The sequence below is a fragment of the Gallus gallus genome, chromosome 1 (assembly GCF_016699485.2).
Source record: "Gallus gallus isolate bGalGal1 chromosome 1, bGalGal1.mat.broiler.GRCg7b, whole genome shotgun sequence".
NCBI classification, from domain to species: domain Eukaryota; kingdom Metazoa; phylum Chordata; class Aves; order Galliformes; family Phasianidae; genus Gallus; species Gallus gallus.
The window spans coordinates 196,152,755-196,172,718 of record NC_052532.1 but is presented as its reverse complement, the minus strand read 5'-3'; the positions used below and the strand labels follow the sequence as shown (position 1 = coordinate 196,172,718).

The 19,964-nt window shown below is 63.6% G+C and overlaps 3 protein-coding genes across 6 annotated transcripts; 2 read left to right on the top strand and 1 right to left on the bottom strand.

Moving 5' to 3' along the window:
• The first annotated feature begins 910 nt into the window (after positions 1-910).
• On the top strand, positions 911-15,641 carry ARFIP2 (ADP ribosylation factor interacting protein 2). 4 transcript variants are annotated; one of them, XM_046907034.1, is made up of 9 exons: positions 911-2,303; positions 10,148-10,255; positions 10,341-10,449; positions 11,655-11,765; positions 12,550-12,665; positions 12,841-13,062; positions 13,384-13,541; positions 13,627-13,801; positions 14,097-15,641. In XM_046907034.1, the coding sequence occupies exons 2-9, from the start codon at positions 10,157-10,159 to the stop codon at positions 14,250-14,252; spliced, it is 1,146 nt and encodes a 381-aa protein (XP_046762990.1). In that variant the 5' UTR covers positions 911-2,303; positions 10,148-10,156; the 3' UTR covers positions 14,253-15,641. The 4 variants fall into 4 exon arrangements, with proteins under 4 accessions (XP_046762990.1, XP_015136415.1, XP_015136416.1 ...); XM_015280929.4 differs by lacking the exon at positions 911-2,303 and adding an exon at positions 9,506-9,596; XM_015280930.4 differs by lacking the exons at positions 911-2,303; positions 11,655-11,765 and adding an exon at positions 9,506-9,596.
• TIMM10B (translocase of inner mitochondrial membrane 10B) lies at positions 8,399-9,407 on the bottom strand. Its single transcript, XM_015280931.4, has 3 exons — positions 9,336-9,407; positions 9,096-9,191; positions 8,399-9,007 (listed from the first exon to the last, which is right to left on the bottom strand). The coding sequence occupies exons 1-3, from the start codon at positions 9,405-9,407 to the stop codon at positions 8,795-8,797; spliced, it is 381 nt and encodes a 126-aa protein (XP_015136417.1). The 3' UTR covers positions 8,399-8,794.
• On the top strand, positions 15,111-19,563 carry LOC107052456 (FH2 domain-containing protein 1-like). The gene is made up of 9 exons (XM_040706226.2): positions 15,111-15,881; positions 15,994-16,877; positions 17,116-17,373; positions 17,451-17,551; positions 17,620-17,690; positions 17,767-17,874; positions 18,629-18,699; positions 18,772-19,045; positions 19,117-19,563. The coding sequence occupies exons 2-9, from the start codon at positions 16,390-16,392 to the stop codon at positions 19,498-19,500; spliced, it is 1,755 nt and encodes a 584-aa protein (XP_040562160.1). The 5' UTR covers positions 15,111-15,881; positions 15,994-16,389; the 3' UTR covers positions 19,501-19,563.
• Positions 19,564-19,964: the final 401 nt, after the last annotated feature.

Sequence of the window (19,964 nt, the reverse complement as noted above, 5' to 3'; positions counted from 1 at the left end):
TTTCACAAAATGGCCCAGGTTGGAAGGGACCTCAAGGATGATGGAGCTCCAACCCCCCCACCACACACAGGGCCACCAACCTCCACATTTCAGACCAGCCCAGGCTGCCCAGGGCCCCATCCAACCTGGCCTTCAACACCTCCACGGATGGACGGGGCATCCACAGCCTCTCTGGGCAGCTGTTCCAGCACCTCACCACTCTCTCTGTCAACAACTTCCCCCTCACATCCAACCTCAATCTGCCCTCCTTCAACTTCAAACCATTTTCCCTTGTCCTGCTGTTATTTACCCTTGTAAAGAGTTGCCTCCCCTCCTGTTTGTAGGCTCCCTTTAGGTCCTGGAAGGCTGCTCTGAGGTCACCCTGCAGCCTTCTCTTCTCCAGGCTCAACAAGCCCAGCTCCCTCAGCCTGTCTTTGTAGGGGAGGTGCTGCAGCCCTCTGAGCATCTTTGTGGCCTCCTCTGGACAGGTGGTGGAATCTCTGCTCCCATCTTGGGCTGTCCTATGACTCTGAATCCCCTCTGCAATGCTGTAACCCAATGGCTGTCAGCCCTAAAGGTGCTGCAGAGAAAGCACTGTTCTGAGTGCCACCACCTGCCCTGCAGCTGCTGTTGGTGCAGTGCTCGGTGCGGGGCAGCCCGCAGCACAACCAGCATTGCAAGAGCTGAGTTTGGCACAGCTGCACAGAGCCTTCAGTAAACAATATGGGAGAGCATTTTCAGGATGAAGAAACTGAAGAGATTTTTTCAGCTTCTTTGATTGTGAAACTTGAGATTCTTGGCAAGGGAGGCAGAATAATAAGAGCTGCGGAGGGCTGGTAAGCACTTGCTGGAATGTGACTTTTCTTTGAAGTCAGTATCAAGTAGCTTGCATTGCACAATGCTGTTTTGTTAGAGCTGTGCTCGGACCATCAGTGCATGCGCTGCCCATACAGCTGCGGGCAGAGCAGGGAGTTGGTGCAGGATTGAAGTGTGCACCTTCTGTCTGCTCTGGGGGTCACGGCTGTTCGTGTGTCCCAACTCAGCCCTGCTGCCGTTCTGAGCCTCATTCAGAGCAGGGACTGCAGCACTGCTCCGGTTATTCTGTTTTCTGACCAGCAGAAAGCCAACATCTCCTCTCCCAGGCTGACCTCCCTGCTGTGCCATGCAGTGGGACAGCTTCCAAGGCAGTGCTGTGACCTGTGCTGTGGCATCTGGGTCAGGACGTGACAGTGGGAACCTGCTGGGCTCTGCTCTCCTCTCAGCCCCGTTTCAGAGGGGAGGAATGGCATTATGCTTCTGTGCCAGGCGTGCACCCAGGGCAGGCACAGCGCTGCTCCTGCAGTCTCCGTGCTGTGGGCTGGTGGGATCTGTGAGCAGATGGGACTGGATGGGAGCGGCAGATGTTGATAGGAAGGGGGGAAGAGAGAAAATGGTTTTGTTGAACCTCGTGGGAGCCCTGGGGTAGGGTCATGGAAAGCAGTTCATACAGATCAGAGGCTGAAATGTTCCCAGAGTCCAGGCTGCTGCTGAAGCCCAGTATGGGCCCGTGCTGCTCTCATGGCTGCTGGAGCCCAACACAGCACTGCCCTGCTGTTGGGCCTGCCATGGCCCAGCACTGCCCTGCATGGCTCTCATACCACCCTGTATGGTCCAGCACTGTCCTGTATGGCCCTGCTGCTGGAGCCCAGCACGGTGCTGCCCTGCATGGCCCTGCCATGCCTGTGCCAAGCCAAGGGATGCAACTGCTGCTCTATTCTCTGTTTCCTGTTTCTGACCTCCCCTCCCCCCTCGGTTTCCTACTCACAGCACCACATAACCTCAATGCGACAAACACTGCCGTGCTCTCCTGTGCCCCATCTCCTCAGTGGGATGGAGCAGGTTTGGTTTCCATCGCTGCCCCAGGTCTCCATCCCCGCAGGTTCCTGTTCAGGGCTTCCTCCTTTCCTCACAGGGGAGCAGGCAGTTCATCCCTGCACTGCCCTTTACAGAAGAGCTTGCTGGTAAATTCCATGTTTTGTTACTGCACTCAGTCTGCACCGTTAGTAAACAGAGGCGAATGGGTGTGGAGCCAAAAGCTGCTCCCAGAACGCTGTTTGCAGTGTTTATGGCTACTTAAAGTGCAGACAGACGTAAGGACACGGATCCTCACTTTCATCAATGCTGCCACTGCAGCCACACTGCAGCTCAGTGGGAGCTCAGAGCCCAGGGAGTGCTCTGTGCTGCAGTGAGCAAGAGGTCAAATTAACACTTCAACGCTGAGGATTCAGAAAACACACCCAAATTTGCTCACTCCCATCCAGAACTGGAAGCTGACGTCAAACACTGTGAGTTCATGTTCCTTTATTTTTATGTTCTCCTTTTCAGCTGCTTCCACTCTGCATATAAAATCCAAACACGTTGGCTTCACGTCAGGCCACATCCATGCAGGTGTTCTGGCTGGGCTGAGCGTGCTGTGCCTGCACCCCCCAGGCTGCCTCCCAGCACAGCCAGCACTGAGCAATGGGATCTTTGTGATGGGCTCCTTGCAATGGGGTCCCCATGGTGGGATCTTTGTGATGGGCTCCTTTCAGTGAGGTCCCCATGGTGGGATCTTTGTGATGGGTTCCTTGCAATGGGGTCCCCATGGTGGGATCTTTGTGGTGGGTTCCTTGCAATGGGGTCCCCATGGTGGGATCTTTGTGGTGGGTTCCTTGCAATGGGCTCCTCGCGGTGGGGTCCCATTGAAGCCAACCCCCCTCTGCCCTCACCGCCCATCCTGCACATCCTGTGCTGCTGAGTGTTTGCAGCGCGGATTTCCCCTGCGGAGCTCACGGGTGCGCCCTGGCACAGTGCAATGTCCCGCACCGGGACGGCTTCCATGATGCACAGAAATGCCCCTCATGGGCGTCAGCCGCGAGCACAGCTCTGCCTCAGTGGTGGTGATTCGCAGTCAGAGAGAAAAACCCTCCGTGTCCCCTTCTGTCACGGTCTGCACACCCGCGCGCCGTCCCCACGCACCGAGCGGCGCTTCGCGGCATCACCGCCGTCAGCGGGCGCTGCGAGCGCTCAGCTCGGGGACAGCCGGGAAGGGCTGCGGGAGAGCAAAGGAGAACGAGGGAGAATAAAGGACAGAAAGGGGCAAAACGGGTCGCTGAGAGCCGTTCTGAGCGGGGCTGCGGGAGGGGCGGAGGGATTTCCTAATGAAAGGCGAAGGGCGGCACCGTGCGGCGCAGCGCATCCCCGGCCCGGCGCTCAGCTCGCGGCTGCCCGGAGCCCACGGGAGCGTCCTCAGCATCATCCCCAGTGCGGCTCAGCGCGGTACCGCAATAGCAGAGCGAGCCCTGCTGTGCTGCGGGGAGCGCTGCTCTGCGGGGGGGCGAGGGGGGTCTGCTTCCATTTCTGGCAGGCGGTGCCACCTGGAGAACGTGAGCCGATGTCCGCGCTGCGCTCCACCTCCAGGAGGAGCTCCGCCGCAGTCCGGGAGCGCTCAGAGCCCGGCAGTCCGCGGCCCGCGTTCAGCTGAGCCGCCCGCCTGGAGGCAGCGCCCAAAGGTGCGGCATCTGCTGCGACGTGGCCAAACAGCACCCAATACAGCACAGCACAGCACGGCACAGTACAGTACAGCACACAGCACAGCACAGTACAGCACACAGCACAGCACAAAGCACAGCACAGTACAGCACACAGCACAGCACACAGCACACAGCACAGCACTCGGCACAGCACGGCACAGCACGGCACAGCACAGTGCAATACAGCACAGCACAGCACAAAGCACAGCACCCAGCGCAGCACCCAGCACAGCATGGCACAGCACACAGCGCAGCACAGCACAGCACCGCACCCAATACAGCACAGCACCTGGCACAGCACAGTACAGCACACAGCACAGCACACAGCATGGCACAGCACCCAGCACGGCACAGCACAGCACCCAGCACAGCACAGCACCCAATACAGCACAGCACACAGCACCCAATACAGCACAGCACACAGCACAGCACACAGCACAGCATGGCACAGCACAACACAGCACAGCACGGCACAGCACAACACAGCACAGCACCCAGCACGGCACAGCACAGCACAGTACAGCACCCAGCACGGCACAGCACCCAATACAGCACAGCACACAGCACAGCACCCAGCACGGCACAGCACAGCACAGCACAGCGCTTGGCACGGCACAGCACACAGCACAGTACAGCACACAGCACAGCATGGCACAGCACACAGCACAGCACCCAGCACAGCACAGCACAGCGCTCGACACGGCACAGCACACAGCACAGCACCCAGCACAGCACAGCACACAGCACAGCACACAGCACAGCACACAGCACAGCACAGCACGGCACAGTGCAACACAGCACAGCACCCAGCACAGCACAGTGCAGCATCCAGCACAGCACAAAGCACAGCACACAGCACAGCACCCAGCACGGCACAGCACAGCACCCAGCACAGCACAGCACAGCGCTCGGCACGGCACAGCACACAGCACAGCACCCAGCACAGCACGGCACCCAGCACAGCACAGCACAGCGCTCAACACGGCACAGCACACAGCACAGTACAGCACACAGCACAGCACCCAGCACAGCACGGCACCCAGCAGCTCCAGGGAAGTCTGAGGGGAATCCCCACGAGCAGAGGTGTATCAGCGCATATGGAGGGCTCAGCTCTGGGGTCTGGGTGAGACCATGGAGCCAATCACTTGTCTGAAGAATCCAGAAAGAGCAGGGATTTGACTACATATATACATACTCTGACCAGCTCTGACTGTGTGATGCTCAGCCCCAGGCTGTGCTGGGGATGTTTACATCAACCATGGGGAAGAACTTCTTGATGGAGGAGGTGGTCGGGAATCGGGGCAGCCTGCAGTGGTAGGGCCTCCATCCCTGGGGGTGTTGGGGAGCCGCGTGGATGTGGCACTGTGGGATGCAGGCTGAGGGTGGCAGTTGTCCCCACAGTGCCTCCTGTGTGACAGCCACTGCAGTCCTGCACAGCTGTGTGAGGGAGGGGCCGAGCAGCTCCTTGTTCTGTTTGCTCACTCAGTTTCTCCTTGATGTGCAAACTGTCCTTATCTCAGCCTGTGGGCCTTTGCATTTACAGCGGTCCTACTATCCCAGCAGTGGAGATCCCAACGATCTGATATCCAAAAGGAGCGAGGCGGTGTCTGCCTTTCCTTCCAGGTCACGTTGCAACTGTAATTATGCTCTGCAAACAGTCACAGCCAATTTGGATTCAACCTGAATAATGCATTACCAGAGCACAGCGCGCTGTGATCCTCATCAGAGAAACCTCACGGTGCTGTGGTGGTGAAGCAGCTCTCCCAGCCCTCAGTGCTCCCTGCACAGCACTGCACACCTCCCAGCAAAGCAGCAGCTGCTGCTGATGTCTGCATGGAGAAATTGCCCTGCCAGACCCCGAGCAGCAGCAGCCATCCTCAGTGTGTTTGAATCAGAAAGTCACTCTGCAGTGAGGGCTGTGTGCTCTGATGCTGTGTGCTCTGATGCTGTGCTCTGATGCTGTGTGCTCTGATGCTGTGGTCTGATGCTGTGTTCTGATGCTGCATCCCTGCAGAAATGGGAAATGTCAGAAATCCTTCCTGGGGTTCTGCTTCAGGAAAGGGAACAACACAGAAATGAAAGATCTGCTTTCAGTCAGCGCTTACGGGGAGGCTGAGCTAAATCCCTCCAGCAGTAACACCGGGGCAGGGCAGGAGCAGAGCGGAGCAGTGGCCCGGGGCACATGCCAGGAACGTGAAGTTGGGTCTGCATGGGGGAATCATGGAATCATAGAATGGCCTGGGTTGCAAAGGACCACAGTGCTCATCAGTTCCAACCCCCTGCTATGTGCAGGGTCGCCAACCAGCAGCCCAGGCTGCCCAGAGCCACATCCAGCCTGGCCTTGAATGCCTGCAGGGATGGGGCATCCACAGCCTCCTTGGGCAACCTGTTCAGTGCGTCACCACCCTCTGGGTGAAGAACTCCCAGGAGACAGCAGAGGCACAGAACATCAGAACGGTCTGAGCAGCAGCCTGCAGAGGGAGGGGACCCATTTATTTGAGATTGCACGGATCAAAGAGGTCCCCGAAGCTGCAGGGTGGGGAAGAGTCCACTGTCTGCTCTCAGCATGAGGGCTGAAGGCTGCATGTAGAGCTCATCACCACAGGCTGAGGGCAGAACAGTTTTCATGCTAAGCACAGCTACGGATGGGACAACCTCACTGCAGGCACAGCGTTGTTCAAAAATCAAATCTATAAATGAATGGCAAAAGAACGCAGCAGAGTCCGTGGAGTCCAAAGGCACTGCGTCTGCATGAAGTGCACACTGCAGAGCATTTAGAGGGAGGGCAGCATTCAGAGCAGCAGTGAGCACAGCAGATTTCACGTACCTTCATTCTGGCAATGCTTTTTCCAGTCCCAGTGTATGTCAGCCAGACTGGTGCAGTATGGGCTGGATGAGGGGAACACAGCTGGGACGTGGGCCAGGCCATGGGCTGGGGCTGGCAGTCAGCACAGATGAGTCGCAGGCAGCAGAATCCCTTGGGAGTGCACACCAGGACAAAGCAGCCTCAGCCAACACCAGGCAAAAGCCCTGCAGATGGGGCCATAATGTGCCGTGCTGTGCCGTGCTGCACCGTGCCATGCTGTGCTGTGCTGTGCCATGTTGCACTGTGCCAGGGTGGGAGGGCACAGCTCTCCTCTGACACCCGCTGTACATCACACTCACCACACTGAACATGGAAAATCGCTGCTAGACCCAAAGCAAAGCTTTTTCACCACAAGGGTAGACCCAAAGGAAAGGTTTTCACCACGTGGAGTGTCACACACTGTGGCTGGGGCTGAGCAAGGGGAATCTCCTCTGCAGTAACACTGCCTCCAGCAGCCACCACAGCCCAAAGTCAGTGCAGGTCAGCATCCCTGCCTGTGCACCCAGGCCTCTTCGAGAGGACCAGTGCACTGCTGGCCTCTGGAGTCATTTGCACAGCCCAGCTCCTTCACTTCTACGCCTGCCTTTGCTTCCCAAACTTGATTTCATCAGATCTCCACCCATGAGCACCGACCACCTGCAGCGCCGTGGGTGGCACATACAGAGCGCCCGCACCATGGGCACTGCTCACACTGCTCCCAGCCCTCCCACACAGCTGCTATCAGCACACAGCCTGCTGCCACGGCCTTGGATCCCTGTGCACAGCTGGGCCTGTGGACACAGGCTGCCTCCTGCGAGAGGAGAAACATCCCAAAGTGGGGCTGTGCCTGGGATGCCATGAGGAGGGCAGTGGTGCAGCAGGGTGCAGCAGGAGCCCACTTGCTTGGTGCTCCCCATGGCAGTTTATGTACTTGCTGGAGAACGTATCCAATTTATGCTTTGTCAACAAAGTGGAAAATAATCTCAGGGGCCTGCAATTTTAACCAGACTTTTGGTTTTCCCATAGCTTAAATAATGAAGGCCGACTCATCTCGATTACTGGCAGTTAAAGACCTTACATCTGTGTACATTGTGTACATCAAAGTGCCAGTTAAACACATCAGGGGGAAGCCAGGGAACAGGGTATCCTGACCATAGAATCATATCATGGAACCATGGAATGGCCTGGGTTGGAAAGGGCCACAATGCTCATCCAGTTCCAACCCCCTGGGCATCCCTGCTGGAGCAAGGGGTTGGATCAGATGAACTTCCAGCCTCAGCCATTCTGTGTGACTCCGTGAGTCCCAGCCCTGTCCACGCTTCCAGGAAAACAGCTGCTGCCAAGCACTGAAATGAGGCCAGCACCAGGGAGGTCCTGGGCTGACCCCTAAGTGTGCTGCACCAGCCCCACCGGGCAGACAGGGGCAGGAGGGCTGTGCCACCCAGGCCTGTCCCAGTGCTGGGTGCACTGCATGTGCTGCAGCGCTGATCTGCAGCACCTATTACAAACTGTGCATTGGACATGGCCAAGGCTGAGCAGCTGCAGCCTCAGAGCAACATGTGAGGCACAGGAGCCAGTGCTGCTCTGCAGCTCTGAGGGCTCTGCCACCCCTCATTCCAATCCACAGCCATGGGTTGGGCCCAGCTGTGCTGCATTGGGCAACCCCTGCCATAGAGGCACAGCTTGTTTGGTCTCATGGAATCATAGAATGGCCTGGGTTGAAAAGGACCACAATGATCATCTCATTTCAGCCCCCTGTTATGTGCAGGGTCACCAACCACCAGACCAGGCCTCCCAGAGCCACATCCAGCCTGGCCTTGAATGCCTGCAGGGATGGGAGCCTGCAGCCTGTTCTGATGCTGTTCCAGCAGCAAGGACACAGACTAAGGAAGGGTTCCTAGAAGGAGCAGTGGAGCAATGTGACCCCTTGTTCAGGGGAAGGTGCCCTTGCCCCAGCAGGATGCACCACGCAGGGGGTACTCGCGGAGCAATGCGTGCATACCTCCATGACACGCTAACAGCGTGACACTCATGACAGGTTTTATTAACCCCATGAAATGGTCTCCTACAAACACCAGAGGATCAGTTCTGGAGAACAAGAGCCCAGTGCTGGAGTAACGGAGAGTTCAGCTGGGAGCTCCTGGCCAGAACAGCAGCTGCTACGGATTCCCTTCCTTCTACTTCCAGTGCCGGCAGACTGCCATGGGCTGAGGCCAGCAGGGTGGGCAGACCCAGCTGCTGCTGCAGATGAGGAGGAGAACCCGGCTCTGCGCGGCCCGGCCGCAGTGCTGAGCAGTTCTGCCACTCCACATCGAGGCTGCCATCGGGGGGCCCCGCCGTGCTGCCAGCAGCCGTGCTGGGCCCGGGCTGTCCCGCTGCCACCTCACAGCCACGGAGGCACACCAGACTCGCGGCTCCGCTACGTGCCCGCACCCGCGGGTCCCGCAGGAGAGCCGTCAGGAGCCGCGTGGGCAGCGGACGCTTCGGGTCCCTCCGGTGCCGTTCGCTCTGCGGTGTCCTCCATGCGGGCGGCGCGGCGCTGCACGATGCTGGGCATGAGGGCCACGTAGGCGCCCATCAGGCGGTGGTTGGCGCGGATCAGCTTCCCGGCGCAGCCGTCCAGGCACCGCTCCTGCGGGCGGCAGCGGCTCAGCGCGTCCCCTCCCGTCCCGTCCCTTCCCCGCCGCACGCCGGTGCTCCCCGGCCCGGGCCCCGCTCACCTCGCGCCGCGACAGCAGCCGGTAGCCGAGATCGGAGACGCAGCGGCGGAAGCAGAGCTCGGTCATGCGGTTGTACACCAGCAGGAAGTCCCGTAGCTGCAAAACAGCGGCCCGCACGGTCACAGGGCCCGTCCGCATCCCCCGAGCCGAGCCGAGCCGAGCCGAGCCGGGCCGGGCCGGGCCGGGCCGCCCACACCCCACCCCAGCCCACCCAGCGCCATCCCCCCCCGCCGCCCTCACACTGCGGAGCTGCTGCTGCTGCTCAGCCGCCGCCGCCTCCATGCCGCCCCGCGCCGCACTTCCGGGAAGCATGGGCACACTCCACCCCCCCGCTCCCACAGCACTTCCGCCCGGGGCGCCACATCAGACGTCACTTCCGGTTCAGTCTCCCGGCGCCCCCCGCGCGGGTCGTGACGCTGCTTCCGGCGCGTCCGGGCCGAGGCGGATCGGGGCCGCGGAGCCTCCGGGGCGGGGGGGCCCAGCGGGGCCGGGGCGGTGCAGGTGGGCGAGGCCGGGACGGGAGGGGCGGGGTGAAGGGCGGGGCTGCGGGGGGCCGCGCCGGGCCTCGGGAGACGCCGGCCTGGGAGCCCCGGGGCCGCCGAACGGGGCCGGCCCTGCCGAGGCTTCTCTGTGAGAGACCCGGCCCCGGGGCGGCTCCGTGCCCCGTTCCGGTGCTGCTTGGCGTTGGCAGCCGCGGATGCTCGGGTCGCCGCCGGTCACCTCCTCCTCGTCCTCCCCGGGGCCGCGGCGCGGTCGGGGTCCGAGTGGCGGGTGTGAGACCCGGGAGGGGGCCCAGAGCGTCCCCCGTGTCGGCCCTGGGGCGCGGGCTCAGCTCGAGGTAACGGCGCTCGGGGCCGCCCCGGGGCGTGCGCTGGTGCTTGGAATGCGGCCCGACCGGTCCGGCCGCGGCCCTGCCTCGCACTGCGGACGTGGCTTCTGGCTCCGACCCCGGGCCCCGCGCCAGCGACTGTGGGGTGCACGGCCCGTCCCTCGGGCGGGACGAGGAGGCACGGAGCGGCCCGGCCCCGTGCACAGCCTCTGCATCCCTGCAGGCCCTGACAATGTCGGATGGGATCATGAGCAAAGCCGCCACCATGGAGATCCCCATCAGCAGCAACGGGGATGCAGGCAGCCTGCCTGAGGATGATGGCCTGGAGCAGGTCTGGGGCTGGGCTGGGAGCTCACGTCATTCCCAGGGGGTGGGTGACTGTCCCTATGCCTCAACTCTCTGCTCTGCTCCCCCAGGACCTGCAGCAAGTGATGGTATCGGGGCCCAACCTCAACGAAACCAGCATTGTGTCTGGTGGCTACGGGGGCACCGCTGAGGGCATCATCCCCACCAGCGCCATCAAAGGTACAATGGCTCCCACTGGGACAGAGCTGTGAGAGGTGGGAGGCTGGGTGGCCTGGTGGAGGGCTTAGGGAAGGGCTCGGTGCTGGGGGTGAGGAGCAGAGCATGCCACAGGTCACCCTGCTGCACCCTTGGTCAGGACCAGTCTCACTCTCCCTCCTCCCAGCTGCCAGCTGAGGCTGTCCTGAGTCACAGCCACATGGCCCTGCAGAGCACAGCGTCCTCACAGGCCCAGTGCACAGCACTGCTGCTACCCAGCTGCTGGTGTGGGGTCCATCCCGGGGCTGTGACTTCCACCCAGCTGCACCCCTACCCTGCACGTGCCCTAGGCTTACAGGCAGCTGTGGAACTGCCTGGCTCTCTTGTAGATGCAAGGCTTCTGCTGAGGGAGCTGCTCTGCCCTCCTGGGACACTGGTCTGTGATGCGTGGGCTCAGCTCCTTCTGGTGCTGGGGAAGAGCCCTGGAGGTGCGCAGCATTGGCACAGCTGTGGTGGCTGTGCCTGCGAGCCACCTTGCAGGCAGAGGGGAACAGGGCAGAGGGGTACTGAGCCCCAGACTCTTCATTAATGTCCAGTTTTTGCTGTTGCTGCCAGCCTGGGAGCCTCAGGCACTTCTGAGCCTGGCTGTAAACACTCTGTGCTGGAGGGATGGTATCTATGGGCTTCTGGGGAGCTGCTGGTGCTGCATGCCTGGATCCACAGTGAGCGCAGCCAGAGCAGCTCTGCCCCATTCATCACTCTCACCCTGTTCCCATTTCATACAAGCCCCTGTCCGAGCTCTTGGCCACTTTGGCCCATCTGCTGCAAACAGCTGTTTTCACCGTGGGCCCTTCTGTGCTGTGTCAGGCTGAACAGGTGAGGTAGCATAGGCAGAGGGAAGATGGGCTTTTGCTGACAGCCTCCTGTGGTGCAAGGAACATGGTGCAGTGGTTCCCTGTGTCTGTCAGCCCTGGCCTGTCCCAGCTCTCGGCCTGGTGGCATGTTGACGCCAGCCTGGGGATGGGGAGGAAATGGGAGAGGAGCCTGGGTGCCTCTGGTGTGATGCTGTCTGTCCAGCTGCCATCTGTGTCTACTGATTTCACATCACTCTTTCATCTGCTCTCCTGCTGCCATCCTTCCTGCACACTCATCCTGTGTCCTGGTTGTTCCTGCCCTTGTGTGCCCTTCACACCACCCCACCTCTTCCCTCTCTGCTCACCTCCTGCCAGCCCCTCCATTTCCAGGCTGTCTTGTCCAACCTCACTCACCCCGAGGACCATCCATCTCCCCCAGTGCATCTGCCGCCAGCAGGATGGCCAGCCAGGCTGGTGCTTCAGCAGGTACTGCAGCCACCCCAGCACCCCATGGTGCGACACAGCCTTTCAGCCCTCCTGTCTCAGGCTTGGGCCGTGTGGCCCTGGCTTAAGGCACCCGATGTGTGCTGTGTTTCTCAGGGTCAGCTTCTTGCCCTGCTGTGGAGAGCAACCCAAAGCATGCCTCCCCCAGCAGCTGTGTCCACTCTCAGTCCTTGTGCTGGGGGCACGCGCGGCTCTTCCAAACCACAGTGCACCAGGCAATGAGGCCGAGCTGTGCCTGGCTGTGGGATGCACTGTGTGCCTGCCTGGCCTCTCCTCCACCCATACCATGCTCAGGAGCACAAGGAGTACTGCCCAGCACCACACCGGGGCCACCGGTGTGCAGGGCTGTCCCTGTCAGCAGCTCTGCAAGTGGATGGGGGGACAGTACCTCCCATGTGGGCAGCAGCCACTGTTGTCAGCACCAGGGCCTTGGTTATCAATGTCTAGAAGGGTTTTGGGGACCAGATTCTCTGCTGCAAGAGGCCAAGTCCTGCTGCCTGCAGGCAGATTACAAATCACATGGCACTGAGGGCTCTGTTGAGCCTGGTAGCAGTGCCTGACTGGCAGGGGAGAGCCGCTGCCTGCCTGCATCCCATAGGGCTGCCCAGGGTGGATTTACCTGCACAAGGAGCCTGCTTTGCTTGCACTTCATCAGGCTGCAGTGTGGCCCTGGGAGCACCAGCCCTGAGGGCACTGCGGTGCGGGGCGGGCAGCCTGGCCTGCATCCAGGCCCCGTGCTCAGTCTCACTGGTGTGCTGTGTTCCAGGCTCTGGGCTTCACCAGCCTCATCCCAGCCCACCGGTCGGAGGGGAGGAGGTTGTCCGCGGTATCGCTGTGGAGAAGTTTGACATTGTCAAGAAATGGGGCATCAACACATACAAGGTATGTCACATCCCTGGCTGTGCAGCAAGGCAGAGAACTTCACAGAGAACTGTGAAACAGGGCAGGAGATGGAGCAGTAACGGATGGGGAGCGTGTCTGGACATCACTGCAGCAGCCCTACAGGGATGGGAAGGGACCGGGGCCCTGACAGCCCCTCCCTCTTCTCTGCCTGCAGTGTACCAAACAGCTGATCTCAGAGAGGTTTGGCCGGGGCTCCCGCACGGTGGACCTGGAGCTGGAGACACAGATTGAACTGCTCCGGGAGACAAAGCGCAAGTATGAGTGTGTGCTGCAGCTTGCACGGGCTCTCACCAACCACTTCTACAGCCTGGTGCAGACACAGCATGCCCTGGGGGATGCCTTTGCGGACCTCAGCCAGAAGTCTCCTGAGCTGCAGGTATGCCCGGTGGGGCTGTGGTGTGTGCCCTGTCTCTGCCGTACCTGGGAAAGAGACCCAGATCGACCCTGGGGTCTCTGCAGCACGGCCTGGGCAGCACTCTGCTGGTTAGCACCCCTGGGCATGTGAGGGAAAGCGGGAGGAGGCTGAGGGCAGATGCACTTTGTGGTTGCCATGGGGCTGGGGAGAGGTGCGGGGCTTTTGTTGCCGGCTCTTCCTGGGCACAGCTGGGGCAAGGCTCGGTCCGGGCAATAGGAGGAGGGCAGAGGTGTAGCAGGCTGTGCTGCCACAGCCCCTCACCCACCTTCCTCCCTACCCCAGGAGGAGTTTGGTTACAATGCAGAAACACAGAAACTGCTTTGCAAGAATGGTGAAACGCTACTGGGAGCTGTTAACTTCTTTGTCTCCAGTATCAACACGCTGGTAAATAAGACCATGGAGGACACGCTTATGACAGTTAAGCAGTACGAGACAGCCAGGTAGGACAGCAGCGTGGCCCGCAGGCCTGGCTGCAGCTATTGGAGGACTGATCTGCAACTCTTGACTGTTGCTGTCCCCACACAGGCTGGAGTATGATGCGTACCGCACAGACCTGGAGGAGTTGAGCATGGGCCCCCGGGATGCCAGCACCCTGTGCCGGCTGGATGCAGCCCAGAGCCAGTTCCAGAGCCACAAGGACAAGTACGAAAAGCTGCGTGCTGATGTGGCCATCAAGCTCAAGTTCTTGGAGGAGAACAAGGTGGGGAAGGCCACAGGGCATAGGATGGGGCCCTGCTTTGCACGCGTGTCCCTTGGCCCTGCCTTGCAGGCTGTGCAGCCTTGATGCTCTGTGCTCAAGGTGCGTTTTCAGGGAGCTGTGAGGGGAAGAGCAGGTGAGCACCCGTGCTCCTGCCTTCCACCCGCAGTGGGGGACCACCTCCCAGCTGGCTGCTGCAGCTCTGTGCTGGGCAGGCCGTGTCCTGGCCCATTCCTGCCATCCCGAGGTGCTGGGCAGTGGGGCTGGGTGGCTGCATGCTGACTCCTGCTCTCCCCAGATCAAGGTGATGCACAAGCAGCTCCTGCTCTTCCACAACGCCATCTCTGCCTACTTCGCTGGGAACCAGCAGCAGTTGGAGCAGACTCTCAAGCAGTTCAACATCAAGCTGAAGACCCCTGGTGCTGAGAAGCCCTCCTGGCTGGAGGAGCAGTGAGCCCCCCCAGCCTGCCCCACCTTGTCCCCCAGCCGGGGAAGCCATGGACCATAACTGGGACCTCTGACCACTGGCGCAGGGCCAGACCACAATCACGAGTGGTGAGCTGGGGATGCAGCCTTGGCCCTGCTGCAGCCGGGGGCACTAATGGGGCAGGGACCTGGTTAGGGGCAGGTGGAGCTCTGAGTGGGTCACTCCCCCTGCCTGGGGAGGCCGGGGCTCCCCCAGCCTGACAGAGTCCCATCCTGCCCAGCCCTGTTCTCCCTCCCCAGCGCAGACCCCTTGGTGGGATGGTGGGTGCCTTCCCAGGACCCCACAGGGCCGGACACTTCCCTCCCCAGGCTGGGCTGCTCCAACCCCACCAGGCACCTTTGTGGGACAGGGTGGGATGTGCCACAGCCTCCCACCGTCTCCCTACGGTACAGAAGGGTATGTGGCTCCACATGTCCCAGCTGCCTTCCCTGCTGCCCTGAGCCAGGCTTTGCAGGGTTGGGCAGGGCATGCCACCACCCTCTGGCAAAAAAAAAAAAAAAAAAAAAGTTTATTTTGAAATGAAGACAAAGCTGCAGAGGGGTGGCATTGGGACTCACGGGTCCCCTCCCGGACCCTGAGAGGGATGGACAGGGTCCCAGCCCTGCTGCAGCTGGTACCCAGGGCTCCTGTCTGCTCCTAGCCCCAGGCCTGCCCTGTCCCCTCTGGCTGATCCCTGGTGCTCCCAGGCAGCTGCTCTTGCACTCCCCCAGCCTGGCTGGTGCCCCTACCCCCACACTACACTCCTCTCAGCAATGGGACGGTTGTGCCTGGCTGTCTCCCAGGCCGCAGCACCCGTTCCCTGGCCGGGGCTTTGCCAGCTCCCACGGGTGGATGCAGGAGGGTTTGGCCACAGCCCTTGGGCTGAGAGCTGCTTTCTTGGTGGGGCTGTGCTCCTAACCCACGCTGCCTGGAGGCAGGTGGGCAGCCCCACTCCCTGAGCGCCCACAGGCACCCCGAGGGGTGGTGGGGGCTCAAACCGAGGACCAAAGGGTGGCTGCATCCCAGGGACGGTGCATGTGCATGTCCATGTGCGGTGTGGCCGTGCCTCTGCGTGCGGCAGCCCTGGGGCTCTGCCTGCTATCCCGGGGTGGGGAGAGCTCATCCTGCTCCAGCTGAGTGTTGCTTCTAGCCCTGGCCACGTGCAGCACTTGGGCACTTTCTCCTGAGACAAGACAGTTTGTTTTTCTTGCTAATTTAATTCCTGGTAATTTAATGTCTGGATCTGACACCCCCTCCCCCTTTCCTGGTGAAGGTCTGACCCCCTTCTTCCCTTCCCACTTCTGTAAGACTCCGGAATAAAACAATATGGATCAGAATAAAACAGTACAGATCAGAATAAAATAGTGTGGATCAGAATAATGTAGTGTGGATCCCTCTGTGCCCAGCACGGCCAGAGCTGGGTATCGGCATTCTCTGCATGTCAGTGACTCCCAAAGGCCTATAGCTGGTTCTGCTGGCTGCAGTTCTTGTCTCACTGCGCCCTCTGTGGGGCTCGAGCTGTGGGGCACAGCATCAGGGCTCCTCATACTCCTCCACCCCCCCCCCGCTTAGGCTTGCTGCCTTGCTTGCGGGTGCTGTGTGGCAGGATGGAGCCCTGTACGTACGGGGGAGTGCCACGTCCTCCGGCCTCGCTCTGCGCTGCAATGAGCACTGCGGATAAGGGAGACCAGAAGAGAGGGGAACCAATTATTATGTTAATCGTCTCCAGCACAGAGCCAAGAGCGCCCTGGGACAGTCTGGCACCGGGTTTAACGCGACCAGCGGGTGCTTCGTAGCGTGGCAGCGACTGAGGCTGGATAGGAGGAGCGCAAGGAAGAAAACGTATCTGTGGACAGGACGGGGAGAGCCGGGAGGGCGCGGCCGGCACGCTGCGACCGGGAGAGCGCGCGGGGCATCCAGCTTTGCGCCGGAGTCCTTCGTGGGCCCCTTCTGGTGCGGCCGGCAGGAGCGGTGCCGGGGGTCGGTCTTTTGCCTCGGTCCGCCGCTGCCGCTCTTATCCGGCCCGAGGTGAGAGCGGGAGGAGGGGCCCCGGAACGGGCTCGCGTTGCGGCCCCCCGAGCCGTACCGCACCGCCCCGCCGGCGCCGGGACCGGGGCCGACACCCATGGGAGCAGCGGATCCTCCCGGGGCGGAGCCGAGGCGGGGCGGGGCCGTTCGGGGCCGTAAGAGGAGCGGGGCGGCCGCGCTCACCCCCCCACCCCCCGTCCCGGCCATGGACTCCCTGCGCGGCCCCGCGCCGCCGCCGCCGCCGCCCCCCCCCGGCGCTGCCCTCCCCCCCAGCAGCCGTGCGGGGCGAGCGGTTGCGGGCGCTGCACTGGGAACCGCTGTCCGCGGCGCGGGTGCGGGGCCGCCGCTCGGTGTGGGCGCCGCGAACCCCCCCGCCGGCCCTGGACCTCCCCCGTCTTCGGCTGCTGTTCCGGGAGCCCCGCGGCGCGTCCCCGGGGCAGCGCCCGCCGCCCGTGGTGAGAGGCGGACGGACCGCCGCGTCTCCGTTGCCGCGCCCCGCGCTCTGACCGCGCCGCACCCGCAGGCAGCGCTGCTGGAGCCCAAGCGGAGCATCGCCCTCGGCGTCCTCCTGAAGCAGCTCAAGCGGTGAGCGGGGCTGTGGGCACCCGCGACCCCCGGACGGCACGCGGCCGACCCCGAGGAGGGTACCGGAGTCCCCGTCCCGGGGTCACCGAACGGGACCGTACCCGAGAACGGGGGCACGGCGGGGGGGCTCTATCCCTTCGAGAATGCCCGTGCGCCTCGGGGGTCCCATCCCCTGGGGAGGAATCGCCGCTCCTGGGGGGGTCCGTGCCTCTTGAGAGGTGCTGACGCGCTGTCCCAGCCCGGTGCGGCAGATCGTGCGGGACATCGAGGAGGGCGTCGGGGCGCCGTACGGCGCGGAACTGCTGCTGGAGCTGTCCCGGCTGCTGCCCGGCGCCGTGGAGGTGAGCCTCGGGGTGGGGGAACCCCCGGCGGCCCCCTCTGACTGCCCGCTCCCCCGTCCCCGCCCGCAGGTGTCCCGGCTGCGCGCTTTCTCTGGCTGCCCCCAGCAGCTGCCCGAGCCCGAGCTCTTCATGCTGCTGCTGCTGGAGGTGCCCAGGTGGGAGCCGGGGGGGCTGCACGAGGGGTCGGGGGGACCGCCCCGCTCACTACACCACCCCCACCCCTCACCCGCAGCTACGCGCAGCGCCTGGAGCTGATGGTGCTGCAGGAGGAGTTCTCCCCGCGACTCAGCGCGCTCCGCGCCTCCATCCAAATCCTCGCCGACGCCGCGGAGGGTGCGTGAGCGGCTGCGGTTGGGGCGGAGGGTCGCGTCCCCACCGCGCTCACCGCCCGCCCCCCGCAGAGGTGGTGCGGTGCGAGGAGCTGCACGCGGTTCTGCATCTCGTCCTGAGCGCGGGGAACCACCTGAACGCGGTGAGCGGCCCCCGCCCGCCCCCACCACCCCCCCCTCGCGGCCCCGCGGCCGCCGTGACCGCGTGTTCTGCCCCAGGGCGGCTACGCGGGCAGCGCCGCCGGGTTTCGCCTGGCCTCGCTGCGGAGGCTGCCCGACACCAGGGCCAACGTGCCGGGCGTGGACCTGCTGCACTTCGTGGCCATGGTGAGCGCCCGCGGGAACGGCTCGTGGGGGGGAAGGGGGGGGGTCGTTGTGCGGAGCCGCTCCGTGATGCGGGATCCCCGCTCCGCGCCCGCGGGGCCGCTCCGGACCGGCTGAGGGGGGGATCCCGCAGCTCCACTCGCACAGCCCTCCGGCTCCGTCCTTTCGCTCCGCGCTGAGTGCCCGTCCGTGGGATGCCGCTCCTCCCCGGCCCGGCCCAAGGTCGCTCCCACGCCGCAACCCCGCACGGAGCGCGGTCCGCCCCGCTCGGCTGCTCCCCTCCCCCCGTTCCGCCCGCTTGGAGCAGGCGCTCCCCCCATCGTCGGCACCGGGGGTCCCCGCGCGGCCGTGCCGGGCTCTTCGCCGTCGCAACCCCCGGACCCCCCGAGCTTTGTTCTTCGGACGTAGGCGCTCAGCTCAGCGTTACGGCTGGGCCGTACCCGCACCATCTGCGCGGTGCTTTGAGCCGTGCGGTGCGCGCTGCTCTGGGCCGACCCCTCCGGCAGGCAATGCCGTGCGGTGCCGTGCCGTGCTCCGCTCCCGGGGCCGCGGCCCCTCCTGCCCCAGGGGACGCCTCGGGGCCGCTGTCGTGCCCCTGTTGCGCTCCTGCCACGGCACTGTCATGCACTCATCGTGTCCCTGTCTCACACGTCCGTGTTATGCCCCTATTGCACCCTTATCGTGTTCCCGTCCTGCCCCCTGTCGTGGTTCCCCTGTCGTGCGCCTATCCCGTCCGTGTCACTGTCGCTCCCCGCAGGAGGCGGCACGGACCGACCGACGCCTGTTGGACTTCCCGAGCAAACTGCCGCACGTGGGCCCGGCCTCGCGGTGCGGGTAACGCCGCGGACACGCGCGGGGCCCGCCGGGGCCGTCCCGGGGCTGAGCGCAGCGCTCCCGTAGGATCGAAGAGGCGGAGGTGGAGGCGGAGCTGCGGCGGCTGTCGGCGCGCGTGGCGGAGGCGCGGGGTGCGGGAGCGGCGCTGTGCGCGGCGCTGCGGCCGTTCGTGCGGGCGGCGGAGGCGGAGCTGCGCGCGGTGCGGGCGGAGAGGGAACGGATGTGCGGAGCCGCGGCGGCAGCGCTCGACTTCTACTGCGAGGAGGCGGCGCCGGGCGCGCTGCGGGAGCTGTGTGCGGTGCTGCACGGCTTCGCGGGCCGCTTCCTGAGCGCCGTGCAGGTAACGCAGCCCGGCCCGCCTTCACGCCGCCTCTCGCCGCCCCGCTCCGCCCTCACGCCGTCTCCGCGCAGGAGAACCGCGCCCGGGAGCAGTCCCAGCGCCGGCGGCAGCAGCTCGAGCTGCAGCGGGACAAGCGGCGCTCCGTCGCCACGTGTTCGTTGCGGGACGCGGAGCCCGACGGATCCGGCCGACCCCTCCGCAACGCTCCGGCGCTGCTCCGGCGGAATACGGCCCCGGCGCTCCCCGAGCTGCGGGGCGACCCCGGATCCCCGCGGCCCGAGACGTTCCCCTCCGCTCCGCCTCCCTCCGCCCCCCCGCCCCCCTCCCGCCTCGCCGCGCTGTTCTCTCGATGGGGGTCCCGCCGCGCTCCCCCCGCGCCGTCGGGCGGCCCCGCGCTGCTCGGCTTTTTGCGGCGCCTGGCGGGCGGGGCGGCGCGCGGAGCCCCCTCGAGCTGAGAGCCGGCGGGTTTTATCCTCCCCTGTGCTTCTGTGTGACGATAATAAATGCTTTGGACCTCCTCCGGGCTGCGGGACATACAGTGCGGGAAGCGAAGTGCGGGATGCGGTGTGAAGGCTGCGGGATGAGGCGTGCGGGATGCGGGATTCCGGGGCGCTGACTGCGCAGTTGCTCCCACCGCCCCCACACACCCCAACCCGCTGCCTGAAACCGTTCCGTGCCCCCCTCCCTCTTCCCCCGCCCCCATAGCACAGCTGTGTGCCCATCACTGCGCCCTTTGTTGTCCCTGCGCAGTGCTGGGACGGGATGGAACCCCCCCTTCCCCTCCCCCCCCCCTTTGCCTCTCTCCTGCCAGGCTGCAAAGGGCCACTGAGTGTGCGCTGCGGGGGTCACCCTGGGCTCTCCTGCACCGGAGATGAAGGGAGCGGGACAGGAGGGGTCGGGGGAGGGGCCTGGGCCGGAT

Bases quoted from the DNA above. Each gene is read 5' to 3' on its own strand.
- TIMM10B (XM_015280931.4), bottom strand. From the start codon at position 9,407: ATGCTTCCCGGAAGTGCGGCGCGGGGCGGCATGGAGGCGGCGGCGGCT. The intron at 9,192-9,335 runs GTGAGGGCGGCG...GCTGTTTTGCAG, and splicing joins AGCAGCAGCAGCTCCGCAGT to CTACGGGACTTCCTGCTGGT. The intron at 9,008-9,095 runs GTGAGCGGGGCC...TGCCGCCCGCAG, and splicing joins GGCTGCTGTCGCGGCGCGAG to GAGCGGTGCCTGGACGGCTG.
- LOC107052456 (XM_040706226.2), top strand. From the start codon at position 16,390: ATGGGAGCAGCGGATCCTCCCGGGGCGGAGCCGAGGCGGGGCGGGGCC. The intron at 17,552-17,619 runs GTGCGTGAGCGG...CGCCCCCCGCAG, and splicing joins CCTCGCCGACGCCGCGGAGG to AGGTGGTGCGGTGCGAGGAG. The intron at 18,700-18,771 runs GTGCGGGTAACG...GCGCTCCCGTAG, and splicing joins CACGTGGGCCCGGCCTCGCG to GATCGAAGAGGCGGAGGTGG.
- ARFIP2 (XM_046907034.1), top strand. From the start codon at position 10,157: ATGTCGGATGGGATCATGAGCAAAGCCGCCACCATGGAGATCCCCATC. The intron at 10,256-10,340 runs GTCTGGGGCTGG...CTGCTCCCCCAG, and splicing joins AGGATGATGGCCTGGAGCAG to GACCTGCAGCAAGTGATGGT. The intron at 11,766-12,549 runs GTACTGCAGCCA...GCTGTGTTCCAG, and splicing joins CCAGGCTGGTGCTTCAGCAG to GCTCTGGGCTTCACCAGCCT.